This window comes from Idiotropiscis lumnitzeri, chromosome 1 (assembly GCF_059441095.1).
Source record: "Idiotropiscis lumnitzeri isolate Australia: NSW breed Sydney's pygmy pipehorse chromosome 1, RoL_Ilum_1.0, whole genome shotgun sequence".
NCBI classification, from domain to species: Eukaryota; Metazoa; Chordata; class Actinopteri; order Syngnathiformes; family Syngnathidae; genus Idiotropiscis; species Idiotropiscis lumnitzeri.
This window is the reverse complement of record NC_142391.1, coordinates 9,655,943-9,671,151: the sequence shown is the minus strand read 5'-3', so window position 1 is coordinate 9,671,151 and position 15,209 is coordinate 9,655,943. Positions and strand designations below refer to the sequence as shown.

The following is a 15,209-nucleotide window of genomic DNA, read 5'->3' as shown; positions in this document are numbered from 1 at the left end:
CTTAACCCCCTTGCCAGACAGAGCCCAGGACATTCCCGTTTTATCCCATGATGGAAAATTCCCATCACCACTATTGTGCCGCCACCACCCAATTTTCTACGTAGTCGTACAATTTATCAGCAAAACAGTCTTGACTTTTCCCTAGTCGTCATTAAATGTTGACTGAATCCGTTTGGCTTCACCACAAAACTCAAGAGAGGGTGATATTCAATCCTCAGTTTGTTCGCTTTTGTCGTCACATCACACCATGACTGCGCATAATGGGCTGGTCTTTCGATTACCATTCATGTTGAGAAACCCTAAACACAGACTTGAGTTTGTCTTTCCCAGTGTACTGACATAAAGAAACTTTTATGGGGGGAAAAAAACAATGTGAAGCGAAAAATAAATGCCATACACATAGAAAGGCTACATAATCGGAGCGATGGCTATATCGGGAAGTACATGGCAAGTAAGAGGCAACGGGGCCTTTCTCAATTCCAGGAGCCGTGCTAGTGTTTCGGCCTGCGATCTGTCAGTGTCCACAGCGTCTGTGTCAATAGCATTCCATAGCTGTGTTGACAGAGCGCTGCTCTTTGCTTTGTGGCCTGATTTACCATTAAAAGGACAATGTCATAAATCTCCTCAAGCATCCTCTATTAAAAAGCTATGTGTCATAAAATGGAGAGGCTGTTTACTTAAATGGCATGCCGCCGGGCTTTCAGGGCCTGACGTATCTGTAGTGTGATGGGAGGATGTGGAAGTGGGTCGGCGTACTGACACAGATTATTTTTCCATGACTGCGACATGACCTCGGCACAGTGTATTTGCGTTACGTTTGATAAATATTATGCAGCCGTTTATATTCGGAGTACAGTAATACCTTTCAGATGGAGCTTGTTTTTTAAATAAAAGCTGCATTTCGACATACTATCTCTAAAATGTCAGCTGTCAGGTATTTTAGATTCATTTTTCCCCCCAATGCATTCAGTTTATATGACCTCCGAGTGTTCAATTCCAATTGAGCATCGATGTCCGATATGTTTTGGTCTGTCTATTGATATACTTTTTCAAGCCAGACTTATCATAAATCAATCCAGCTTAAATTGACAGACCAACGGAAAAAGTCTGCATGTGCTCAACAACAAGCTCCATGTTAATATCGTGCAAAAAAACCCTAAACAAACACAGAAGTTAACAATAATGAATGAGAATATTAAACATTGCAGTTTAGTTGGCCAGTTCACCTCGCAAGTGTAAAAAATATGTTAAACGGTGTTCATTTCAACATGTAAAAACAATAATAAGTTCAAGATTGACGAATGCTTGCTGCAAAGTGGAATCACATCACCATTGTTTCATCAAGGTTTTTTGTTTCAGTCTGATGAGTACTTCGAAACATAGATGGTAGTAATAAAATCAAGACATAAATATAAATTTTTTTAAGGTTTTGATTTTTCCGTGAGTATGCCTTTGTTTAATTAAAAGAGTGTGTTGTTTGAGTAGATTGGTACGTCTACATTATGTCGTTGATTGTTTCGCTTTGTTGAAGTCATGGCCACATTGACGGGGTACTGTATATCCAATCTCTCCATCTACTTTACAGAAGCATTGGTAGATATCAGATTTATGTCCGACTTTTATCCATATTTTGTTGGGGCCTGATTCCGATCTAAGGATATCTGATTTCTTTTTACACTGCCATGACCCATATATAAAATTATGCCACATGGGAGCTAAAGATTGGAATCCTGTCACTTACCCGTGTAGTTTAATCCAATGTAATTTGCAGTGACGATACACCCACAAAATTCTAGATCTGTGACGAAATTGCTCCCTATTGCCCTAAGCAGAACCATGAACCTTGATTACAGTCTTTTACTTTAGCCAGAAGCTGGATAAGTAGGTGATCACATGTATGGTTAAGAAATTGAACATGACAGTCTCCCCCAGGCTTTTTGCTACATAATAGGTCGAGAAAAGGCCCAGAAGTTAAGCTAACGGCCTCTTGATTGAGTACATTTAAGATGAGCCCAATGCCGAGAATAAGAGGAGACATTTCTACTACTGATTCTTGATACAACTGATGGGAAAATGTTCTAAAATGACCTGCTGAAAACTTGAACTCCATCTGTGTTCTCTCCTCAGCCGACTGCCAGCCGCCCTGCCAGAACCGCGGTTCCTGCAGCCGGCCGCATACCTGCGTGTGCCGCTCGGGTTTCCAAGGCCCCCGCTGTGACGAGGTGGCCCCCGAGCAGGTGTATATCCATGACAGAGGGTCTTTGAGACGTGTGCAGCCGGGCAGCAACCCTTTCCAAAAAGACCAACCGCGGAGACGGCCTGCAGAAAGGCAGGCCATTGATAGCGCCAAGGTCCAGACCCCGCGACCTGCAACCACCAGGCAACCAGTCCACCCTGCGTAAGTCATGCAGCTGTGACTCCCCACGTGTTCTGTTTGTAGCAATAAAATGTCCATTGACAGGCCAAACAAGGAGGATGGCTCAAGCATGCAGGGAAAGCAAAATAATTGCTAAATGAGATGTGATTTCTATGAGGCCAAAGTAGCCCGTGACATTTTAGCTTTTTTTTTAGCTCCTTAAACCTGGTGTTCAAAGGTCAGTACCCACAATAATTTCTTACTTATTGTTCTAGTTCTTGTCTTTACAGTCATGAGATAAAATCTACTTTATACTAAACCTTAACCTCTATGAAAATGTCACAGGCATTTTGAGAGAATGGCAGATGTATTTATCTGAAAAAGAAAAATCCCCAGAGCAGTTTGTTTAAAGTACCGTTACGGTCATACAGGGAGGCCAGCAAAAAAAAAAAAAAAAGTTATAAACCACCCGATTATAGCATTTTTTTCTTGGACAAACAGCCGCAGTTTAATTACACTCGTCTTCAAGTGCCCGTGTTTACACGGGCAATAAATCCTTCCAGATGAGTCAATTCAACCCTTAATCTTTGATATACACTATGTAAAACAAATGTCACGACTGATAAGAATTTGCTTCCATAGTTCAAGTATTAAGGTAAATCCCTAAGATGTGGAAATATAACACGGTATACCAGACAGAAGTATCAAACAGCCTATTTTCAAAGAAAATAGACTGGGGCAATTATATTTTCTTGGTGTTTGACATTTGCAGTTTTTCTTCCCGATTTTAGAATAACTACAACCCGTCCAACTCGTAATTGCTCTGATGAACATGCCCTTTCAGTTAATTCTCCAATGACTGCTAATCAGACAGGCCTAATAGTTTCTTGGCTTATAAGCGTGTGACTGTTTTGGGTCCAGTTTGCTTAGAAATAACCTTTCGGTCTGATTAATCGCACGATCATGGTTACAAATGTATCATTTATTCGGGATGTTGAGCTATTTCCCAAACAATGCTTTCTGGGAAGATGTTAAACGTTTATTATTGTTTACAGCTAGCATTTGTCATATAGTCTAAAATTTGGACCTTGTCCCAATCCTACTTCTATTTGCTCAAGTTGTTTTTTTTTACCAGAATCAGGGGGACAGACATACCAGTCTGTGTCCTGGGCATGGCAAGTTCAGGGATACACTCGCTACTCCAACAGTAACCTTGTGCGTTTATTTGCTCAACTTGGTCGAGGGAGAGTTGCTACCTCCAAATTTAATTGTGGCATTTATTTCTTATCAATAATGGAAGATATTGATGAGATATAATTGCCATTATTTATTTTGTACTTTATTTATTATACATATATAAACATTGGAAGTAAATGTATTAATCAGTGGAACCTCAGGTTACGCACGTCCCTATTTAGGAACGACACACACGCACGTTACCTCTACTTGCATACTATTTTGGGAATACGAACTGTCTTGGCATGGACTTGCAGATAGATCCATGTTGTGCTTCATCTTCAACTGTGTCATTGGTAACTTCCAAAACACATCGCTGTAAACCAGTGGCTCTCAAATAGTGGGGCGCCCCCCGAAGAGTTCCAGTGCAATGCCAAGAGGGTGTGCGTATGTTTTTTTGCGCTACTAATAAAGTATAATTGCACCAAAACAGTAGGTGGCAGTAGTGCTCTCATTGTCAGAGTGCGCACAGAGTATAAACAATGTTGATAATGATCTGCAGCAGATGTATATCCCTTTTTTGTTTTCCTTAATGTTAATAAGGATACACACAGACGGTCGTTTTGGGTGTAGAAATGCCCACTTGGCAGAAGGCAACTTTATATCAACCGCAAATAGAGATCTTCTCACAGTTTCTTATGAACGAGTGTGTTGTACTTTCGCCCTGTATGCTTCCGCCTCACCTTTAATAAATTTGAAGTCATTGAGGTGAGGGAGCCCCGTTGATTGGCCGGGAATTAAATCGGCTTTGTTCAGTCCCACAACGGCGCAAACGCCCATTTCCAACTGTGCCCGTCTCTGAAAATGCCAAATGAAAGAAAACAACTAAACAACACTTTGTGCTACACTTAGGCCGAGCATGAAAATAGGGCCCCTTGTGTGTTTGCCATTCTTGTATTCTCTATCCTGCCTTCCGCACACTCATGTTTGTGGTATCTGCAATCAATTGTAAGTTTTGGCAAATACTTCATAGAATAGTCTTGTGTATCCCATTTTCCAAAATGGTTATCTTTGAGTCATAGTAAATCTAATCGCTGCTCCGTGAAGATCGCACAGTTGCGGTGCGTAATCCTCTGTGTTCTTGATTCACACCATATTTCTGCTTCCTGACTCACAGGTCTGGGTCAAAGAGAGTAATAGTAAAGGGAAAAGAGTGTTGCTGAGTCACGCGTGCCCTCATTGCGACTGTTCACCCTCATAATTGTGCGAAAGCTGACTAAATACTTGTAAGAACTGCGGTTAGGTTCCAAGATGAGACATTTCCCTGTTCCGGAATTCAAGATTTCCCAGCATGCAGCTTAGGCTAATTATTAGATGTGGTTATTGCGTAAAGCCCTTAACATGACAGGTGGAAAATCTGCCAACATTGTAAATCATCAGAGATTTATTTCTTTTCCCGGTCCTTCCAGCAATCTTTGAGACAAATTGGAGTACAAATCTCAGATCTCATGGACTGACTGAAAATGTTCTGCATTCTTTTGGCCCAGTCTTGACTTGAAAGGGTGGAAAGTGTTCCCCCTGGAGAAGAAGTGGAGGATGCAAGTCTTCGTTTCATATATCTGATTGATGTTTCACTGCTCCGAAGCCAGAAAAGCACGAGCAACATGAAGTCATAGAATGAGATAGTGAGACAACACCATTGCCCAGTCTTGGTATTTGGATTAAGGAGTAGGGAGGACTGACGATTGCTTCAGAAATATCTTTTTTTCTTTTTTCTTACTTAAATGCCCAGGGAGTAAATTCCTTCCCATATGTGCAGCTACTTTCTTTCCACTTTCGTCCTACTGGCCAGGGTGTTGGGTACTAAATAAGTCTGTCTCCAATCACATTTTTTATGTCAGCAGCACCTTTTTATTGACCTCACCTGTCAAGTGGCACCATAGTAGCATAGAGCAATAGTTTGGAAAAGGCATTCGACATCGACGCCGGGACAGAGAACATTTACATAAAGAATTTAAAACAATAACCACAGTGAAAATAATCTACACAGAAAATTGACTAGTCTGGGGTCACATCTCACTCCGCAGTCTCCTTTTACTTTTATTTGTCGAGACAAATTTATCGTCTAATAATACTCATCAGTAGTCATCAATTGTCCTATAAAAACAAACATTCATTCGATTGCTGAACTGTCTGTTTAATGGCTACCATGACCTTAAATATCACAGATTTCTCTTTCCAATGGGCTGCCATTTCAAGTATATAACCGAGACTAATGTGCTGAATGATATGACCCATTACCACATCGTTACATGAGTGCTCAATAGTCATAGCAGGGCTGTAGACCAACATTTACTCCGGTTTGACTCGGTGTTTCCAAATTTGTCATTTGGTCGCACCCATTTTTCTGTCGTTTTCATTTGGTGCATTCACAGTTTCTCGTCTTTTTACCGCATCAAACGTTAGAAACATCATTGTTGATACTCAAGTTCCCAGTGGCTTTGTTTAAATGAAGAATTCTACTATTGATTTGTTTTCTGATCTGTGTGTAGACACTGGACTGGATGTCATTGTCTTCAGCATAGGAGGAACTGAATTGCCACCATAGAGGCCAAGTATAATATCATCGGTTGTGAGCACCTTTTTCTCTGAGTCCCATACTTTAAGTGTATACCATTTTTGGCGAACAGTAATGATATGATGAGTATAGTGACAGTGAAATGTAACATTACAAGTCCCAGTCTGCTGTGTTAAGTTGGCCCCTCTTCCATTACTATGTAAAAATAATAAAACACTCTTTAAACACTTCCTTAACTGTAATGACAAAGTACAACTGCGTAATAAATGGTGCGTCACGACTTGCTGAACAGCTGTTGACTCCACTGCATCAAATTCTCTGTCTCTTCAGCTTCTAAATCTTCACTTGCTCCTCCTGTTTACACATCCCCTGTATCCATAGATGATCATTTCCTGCTGGCATGGCAAGACACTCCATTGGGACATGTTAGAGTTTTGTGTTTACTGCTGTCTGCTTACTTCATACAGCTTCAGATGTACATCCTGAGAAGACCAAAACTACATATCAAAAAATGTGATTCTGTTGCTGTTGGTCTGTGTGCATCTTTGGAATCAGGCATCAATTTTTTGGGGAAGTCTGGAGTCTACCTTTAAAAGGTTTGTCTAAGGGGTCATAGCCCATTTTTTACTTCCTGCCTCCAATTCCAGCCTGGAGTTAAAAGTCTTAACATATGTTGGACTTTGGGACACAGGAACAACCCTTCACCTTTTTTGACTCAGCTTTAGTGACCCTTTCAACTGTGAATATCAAATGCCTTAACGGCATGTGCTTGGGGACTATAAATTGTAGATTTTAATGGAGTTAAAAAAAATGTAGAACTGGTTTCTCACCCGACGTGTGACGTGTTAATACATTTCATTGTGACATTGGCCTTTCCTGTAAGTGCGACACACAGCAATCATGAAAAAGCTGTCACTGTCAGCATGAAATCCTATAGATCACAGATGGCCACGGTAGGAAGGTCAAGGCCAGTGATGAACTCCCCGGGCTGAGCTGAAATGGTGATAACACATAAATCACCTTCTCCATTGAGGCCCTCATATCACCTCCACACCCCCATTAGTCTATGACATCAGTCGTCTGCAGGAAACAGAGCGGGGCAGAGCAGGATGTGTGTGCAGCATGTACATCATCCCTGCAAAGGTCATCTTGTTCTCATTTTTTGTTACTTAAAGAGACCTGCACCGTAGATGTTGCTGTAGATGATTACTGGATGGTTCAAATTAATATTGCGTTTGTAAACACCCTTAAAAAGTGTGTCAAATGAATATGAAACTGAGCTCAAATATTGGTAACCAGGTCATCGGTAACCGCCTGGATCATTTCATCCAACTGCAAATGTTGGGATCTAAATTCCCGTAGTTGATCCATGAAAACGGAGTGGCTGATAGGAGTCAGTGCTCAAGAAGTTAACATTTGAAGCAGATGCTGCTCTTTTAAAGACCTTATATTTTCCGTCAGAAAACCAATCTCATGCAATCCATCCATCCATTATATTGGCTCATAAAAAATGTACGCAGTAAAACACTATGGTGGAGAAAGTATGCGATAAGCCTGATGTGAACAGTAGTCATTATCGAGATGCTTGACTTCAGTTTGCTGAATAAAAATCAGGACATTTTGTTTATTTCTTTGTGATCAAGTTTGGATTTCCCTCGAAACTTTTCATCTATATGTGCCTGCTCCTGAGGTTGTACAATTCACCATTTTTGCACAAGATGCCTCTCAAGTCTCAAAGTTCTGATACCTCAGTTATCCCTCTATAAATTATTTAATTGTCATTTATGAATCTGCATGACATATTTCATATAGAATATGTTGTATGATGCTCATCAAAATCAGGATTGTGTACTGTCCATCATTCTAGCTTTTAATCCATCCGTGTCTTTAGTCATAATTTTACAGTACAGTCTTCAATGCCTTTACGGTGATTCGGAATTCTCAAGAGGGAACAACTGACTAAGATGAATGACCCTGAGCGGTGTGATCTTTGCATTAACTGTTATGACCCACGTACAGTATGCATGATGACAAAGGCCGAGCGCTTGTGTGTGGGTTGTTGACTCAAGGCTTTTCACATAACCACACAGCCGTTTCTCAGAGGAAACTGTGGTCATAGTGGGAGTTCTCCCTGTTAATCATGGATCACTGCTTGCTTTCACTCCCATTACATACAAACCACACCAGCAGCAGCAGTGGCACAGACTGGATCTGCTGTCAAAATCACATAGATGACCTTGGCACCTGTATGGAAATATAATTCCTGAACAGTGGTCTTGTCACTATTCATTATTAAATACGAGAAAGTGCAACAAAAAAAGATGAAACAAATGCTCCAGTAGCTCCACGTGTAGTTATAGTGAATTCGGATTTTGTCGGTTTTCCTGTGAAAAACACTTATGTCCATTTTTTTAAATATGGCAGATAATTATAACCTATCTTATCATAACAAGTATAGGTTTTACAGACAGGTTTGCTTTTTTATCTGCCTGGTGTTGATTAATATATTGTCTCTGTGTTCATTCATTGTAATTGTTTGTCAATCGGAAAGGAGCAGAAGAAACTCAGAAGCCGACGTGGTCAAAGATGTCTATTTGAAATTATTCTACAGTATCAGGAGCTGTAATTTCCAACCAAGTTTGATCCAGAAATGATGCAGATCGCATTTGGCAACAATCCCATTCGGAGTAATCAGATATTTAATATAGATCGCAGTCGAAGCTTATCACTTGGTTTGGAAACAAGTTGACAAAGGAATTTTCGTTTTGTCCCTCTGGATCCTGAAAGAATTTTGGATCTGGATAAAATATTGTCGCCTTTCAATCACTCAATCTGTCGGTGAGACGTTTATAAAATACTTTGCAGGGGTGTGTCTTCTGAGTGTTTTTTTTTTTTTTGTTTTGTTTTCTTTAGCACCAGCACAAGGGAAGATGTTTCAGCTTCACTCGTTATGTATTGCTTGACAAGTGTAACATATGTGTTGAAGACATGTACTGTAGACTGAATTTCAGTCAGCTTAACGTTGCAATATTGACTCAGTTGGGTCAGGAAAAGTAGCTGAGTTTCTGTCTAAAAATACAGAGCCAAATGAGTCCCATGAGTGTTTGGCTTCCTGCTAGGCTAGGGAGAACAAAGGACCATAGAGAATTTAGCACTCAGCGTGGGACAGATACGTCTTTCACTCCCATATCCCATTTCTCAAAAGCCTTGTCTGCAACACACTCTCTGGGCAGCAGTGTCAGTTGGCCAAGTTTTATCGGGCAAATCAAGCAAATCGGTGCTGAGGACTAATCGTTTCTAGTGCCTTAATTCAGACAAATACAGTTGTCAAATATTGTGTGCACACAGGGGCCTGTCTTCCTGTTCCAGGAATCTTTCTTCATTGCTCTCAAAACTGATGCACTCATATTTAAAAGTTCCATTAGTTGTCTTTTGTACAGGAAACCCATTCTGGCGTACCGTCAGAGCAGTCTGACATGTGACACTCACAGAAATAGTTGAGTCAGCCGTGGCTCTTCCAGCTGACCTGTCCATTGGCATTTTGCAAAGTGAATGATCAGAGTAATGACAACAGACCAGCGAGGATCGAATTACCTCGCAGCTCACAATGTCTCCAGACGTTATGATTGTAACCCTTGAACCACAGCAACCACACCACCGTGCTTCCATCCAGGATCAGACCTTTCTGGATTTATTATGTCTTTGGCACCCTAGGAGACAAAAAGGGAACTGTTTACCCCACTACAGTTGTGTGTTATGTTCACGTCGAACTCTATTATATACTTTGTAGTCAGTCATCCAGATCATGGTAATCCTCAAAAGTTGCATTGAAGGCATCGTGAACTTTTGGTCGCAGTTTTGTGTTTATTCCAAAACCGAAGACACTTTCAACAAAACCAAGAAGTCCAGTTGTCTTCAATTCATTTGCAAATTTATCATATACCATTTCGAGTTTGCACTCAAATGATATCGTTATAATTAAATTACTTTTCATCTCCTAATTTGTCAACGTACCAGGTCCAACTAATACAATTTTCTAGAGTTCTTTCTCAATAACCTCTGCTGTTTTCCTTGCTTGACTAGACCCATTTATATGAGCCCTATCCCCAATGGGAGAAAAAAATGCCTTATCCAATCCAAACCCGCAGTAATTCATTTCACCCAGGATCTGGCTGCTACTAGAGGGATTCTTGGAAGGCTGTCCAGACACAGAGAACATGATTTAATCCAGTCTCAGTGGCGGGTGCGATAAGCCGTTAGACACACCCAGATTTTCACAAGGGGAAATATTCTTCCAGGACCCACAATTATCTAAGTCATAATGACTGGAGATGTTATCAAAAAAAAAAAATACTGGTCCTTAATTGCTCACCGATGTTTGGCCTTATCCCACCACGTATTTTAGAAGAAAGTGTCTGTGTGCAGTCATTTTCTGTGATGGAATTTACTCATTTTAAACTACTGGCACTACCTTCAATAAATGTAATTTCCAAGGAGCGTGCATTTCAAACAAACCGCTTCTTTGGATGAATAACACAGCCATTGGTTTGGCTAGGAAAGGGAAATAGGTTTAGTTTAGCAACAGAAGAAAATTGCACAAATATCCCTTATTATGGCTTTGTGTAAGGTGTGCTTGCATATTACCTTTTGGTCCAGAGATATTCCATAGCATTTATAATTAATATTTAGAGTCATCTCTTCACCTCAAACATTCAGTAAATACAATATACATATCACGTGTTCCTTGTAATCCAGTTATAGATATTTCAAAGATAAAGATCAAATTAAGAAAAAAATCAATATAGACTTCATCAAATCAGACGTCCCCATCAAATGATGACATTAAGGAGCCATCAAAACACTTCCTGCCTCCTCGATGGAATTTCTGGTGGGAGGTGCTAGCATATAAACAGAAGAATGAGGAGAAGACCCTTGGAACGTGCATTTAGAGCAGGGGTGGGCAAAATTTTTGATTGGCGGGCCACAATGGGTTCTAAAATTTGTCATAGGGGCCATTTAATTTTAAATGAAAGTGAACAAAAGCATTGCAACAATGTATATGTCTTTGAAAAACCACAGTATTTAGAAAATAAAACATCGACAAGGTTTATTCATTAATTATTTCAAGTTTGGCGGGCCGGATTCAAACGTTTAACGGGCCGCTTGTGGCCCCCGGGCCATAGTTTGCCCACGCTTGATTTAGAGGCACGAGATGAGCCCATAATGCAGTCCACTCATAGAAACCCCCACGAACAAATACGTGAGACACGTGGCACATGTTTCCATCCGTACTGACAAATGCCCTCCTCTGGAAATATATAGCAACTAACGCGGGCACTCAAGAGTTCAATGCAGGTGAATTGTGTGTAAGTCATTGTCGCTGCATCTGCTCAACTCACCCGCAACTCATTAACGATTCTTAAATCGGTAATCTTAATGGTTGCCTCCCCAGGCTTGTTTGGATGATTCAGTCCTGCACAATCTGTTGTGTCGCTACTTGCAGCAGAACCTACACAGAGCATCTTTGTCCTATTCGCTACTCATAGTGGTCTTTGTATACATCCTGTTTGCAGTCAGCAGAAGTTAGTTTTAATATAAATGTATTGTAGGTGAAATTTTAACAATTTTTGGCGCCTCCGCGGCAGCCTTCGGTGTGCTGGTCCTAACTAATAGGACCATCCATCCATCCATTATCTGTACCGCTTCTCCTCACTAGGGTAGTGGGGGGTGCTGGAGCCTATCCCAGCTATCTTCGGGCAGTAGGCGAGGTACACCTTGAACTGGTTGCCAGCCAATCGCAGGGCACACAGAGAGGAACAACCATCCGCGCTCACACTCATACCTAGGGGCAATTTAGAGTGTTCAAGCAACCTGCCATGCATGTTTTTGGAATGTGGGAGGAAACCGGAGTACCCGGAGGAAACCCACACAGACACGAGGAGAACATGCAAACTCCACACAGAAAGGCCGGAGCCGGAATCGGACCCACGAACTCTGCACTTTGAGGCCATCGTGCTAACCAGTTGTCCACCGTGCCGCTACTAATAGGACCTTTTTTTTTTTTAAATCGTTTTAACATCTTAATATATACAGTAGTTGAAACGCAAACAACTGGAGAGTTTAGCTTGGCAAATCTTGCAATATAAAAGTTTTACTACCAGGTATTAAACTTCCAGAAAAAGCTGTAATTTCAAGTCAGACTGCTCTCTGACAGGAGCAGTCGCCGATTTATTTTTGTATTCCCAATTAGCATAAAGTCGGCCACTGTCCCTTGACGCGACCTTGTTGCTAAGCGAAACACACAACAACAGTGAAATGAAAAATTCCCCAGGGTCGGATATAATATTTAATGGCACATGCAGGGAATTAAACCTCAGGATTTTATTGAAAAAATGACATGGGGCCTTGGTGGCAAACGACGAGTGAATGAGCGCTGCGTAACGGCAGAGAAATAAAAAGTGTGACCACAGTTGGTTTTGACTGCCGGTGGTGTACATGGTGTGGTGCACTGACTTGTGTGTATATATAAAAAAAAGATTAATTTATTTTTCTCAGCCCACAGAGACTTCTTTCACCTCCTAAAATATACCCAGACTGGTAAGTCAAACCAAATTCCAGACTGAACTCTTTCTATGGCCTCTGTGTGGTATATCAACTATTGGAAAGCAAACATATCAAAGTAAAAGCAAATAGATTTGAAATACCGCGATAGCAATTACTCTCTTATCACTTATCAGATATAAACGCTGTAAAAACTTGTTACTAAATGAAATTCTGCACGCACCATGTCATACTTGGCACGGGGGATCTAAACGTACGATAGCATCTTCACAGCTAATCTGGAATGTTTGCACTTTCCACAGTACATTGTAGTTGATGTTTTAGACAGGGATTTATAACAGTGCCGGCCTTAGGAGAGCCAAACATGTACAAGTGTGTATGTATGTGTTTGAGTTCTTGAATTACATCTCCTGGGACCATCGGTGAAGGCTTTCAGTCATCCAGGTCAGAGATACAACATCTGAGAAAGGTAGAATGGAGTGCAACTGAATTTGTGGGTGATCATCGATGACATATCACCCCTCATCCAAAGACTCTTCGATTTAGACAAATTGTGAGGGGAGTTGTTTCCAGGTCGATGATGTCATCCGACATGCTGGTGTTCCTTTACAAAACTAACACAAGATATCGTCAAGCCACTTAACCCTTTAAGCGACAAAGTGCCAAAATTGCACCAAGTAACATTTACAGTATGGCTTTTAGCTCCAACCATTTTCAAATGACAACCTTTTGGAATAGCGATATAAAAACGGAATATTTTATTGAAAAAAAAAAAAATTGTCGCCCGAAGGGTTAAGCCAAGTGTGAATATTAGATTTTGAAGTGTTTGATATGTTATAAACGTAATGCCGCAGGCGTACAATACTTGGAAATGTTTGTTAGTCTATTTTTAATGCAGAACCTAGAAAGAGGAATAATAATTTATGAGGAGTTTGAGGTGTCAATCCGATATAACAGATTATTGATAAATTGTGTATTCAAGCATTTGAGCAAATTTTTAGATTTCCTTGAAGGAAATTCAGTTAAATGTCCATGTTTACAGATGCCCATTAGAAGTGAAGTAGTTCACATAACGGACTTTACCACTAAATACCCCATTTACAAGAACAATTCCGCAGTGCCCAATTCCATAATTCCTTATATGACAATATGTGATATAACTACACACAGTAGTAAACTGTAATAAATATATTATGAGATAATGTTGAATGCGACACATACTCTGACCTGGACTGTTTTTTTTTTTAATCCCTCTCAAAGGTCTCTTGTCAACCCGCCGATCCATTCATAAATCAGTCCCTTCTGCTGAAAAATGTTTTTGCAGCGGTTGATCGAAGTAATACAAAGTTTTCATTGTTACAGCTGCTGTTTGCACAATTTTGTTCATTTCTACTGCTCCCTCCAGTCCGACTGATGATCTCCTTATTTGACGGCGAGCGATGAAATGAACTTTAGTGCATTACCTAAATGAGATGAAAATGCCTAAACTTTGATTTACGCTTGTAATGATGGTCATTTACTTTCCCATTTTCCAAGTTGGCTTTAAATTGCTCTAATTTCATACAACCCTTACATAAAACATGTTTTGGCCGACACTTTTAGTTGGAAAAAGGGTAAACTTATCCTTAAGTTTTAAACAAATATCTCAAATTTCCCAAGGTGGCTCACGCTACTTGTGTGGTTGTAATGGTTATGGCAGCCGAGGTCTGTCACTCATTTCACGGCAGGTCATGTCTGCAAGTCACAGAGACCAATGTGATGGCCAAATCCATCCACTATTGAGTTGTGCATTGCGCTCCAGACTGGGATGCCCATTCCAGACACTTTTTCCCGCTGTCAGACGGTCTTGTTTAGACAGTATGTTCAGAGCCAAATGACTCTCTCCAACATCCAGGCAAGATCCTTATATTTTCTGCATTGGCTTCTATCCAAGCTATTAGACATGGTTTTGGACGAGGCAACTTTCAAACAAATGGAAATGAAAAATGGGCATTGCCAAGAAAGGTTGTGCTGAGTTTCAAAGACTGAGAGGGGACCGGTGAAAAGTAATATCAAAATAACAAACAGTACCTCTTTGTCGTGGCATTTTATTGTCGGAAAAAGTAGGCAGTACTTCTGAAATGCATTAGCTGTAACTGACAAAAATCTTTATTTCAGTGGAAATTTAGTGGGGGAGAGAGTAACAGAGGAACACCAGACAGGGCTGTGAGCAAATGACTCAACCTACGAAGATTTTTTGGAGATATAAACGATTCGTCTGGATCTTGGTATCTGTCTGTGTCTTTGTGTGAATGTTTCGACTGAACAGGATCGTCAACTGAATCCAGATTTTTCCTGACACATCGCTGCTTATATCATGACAATTTGCGTTATACAAGTCAACTGAAATAGGCTTTACTGGCAGCCAGTAAACCAAACCACCTAACCAAATAATTTGACAAATCCCAGTCGTTGAAGTCGGTTCAACAAAACTTCAAAGTACACCTACGATTGGGCCTGATGCATAGTTTGTGTATTGCAGAAGCTCAAAGATCAGAG

The 15,209-nt window shown here is 40.6% G+C and overlaps 1 protein-coding gene across 1 annotated transcript in view; it reads left to right on the top strand.

Moving 5' to 3' along the window:
- Positions 1 to 15,209, top strand: part of LOC148343111 (latent-transforming growth factor beta-binding protein 2-like) — a 92,326-nt gene that overhangs the window by 17,224 nt on the left and 59,893 nt on the right. The window contains exon 3 of the mRNA XM_088315496.1: positions 2,128 to 2,398. Coding sequence (XP_088171622.1) covers positions 2,128 to 2,398 — 271 coding nt within the window. The remainder of the gene's footprint in view (positions 1 to 2,127; positions 2,399 to 15,209) is intronic.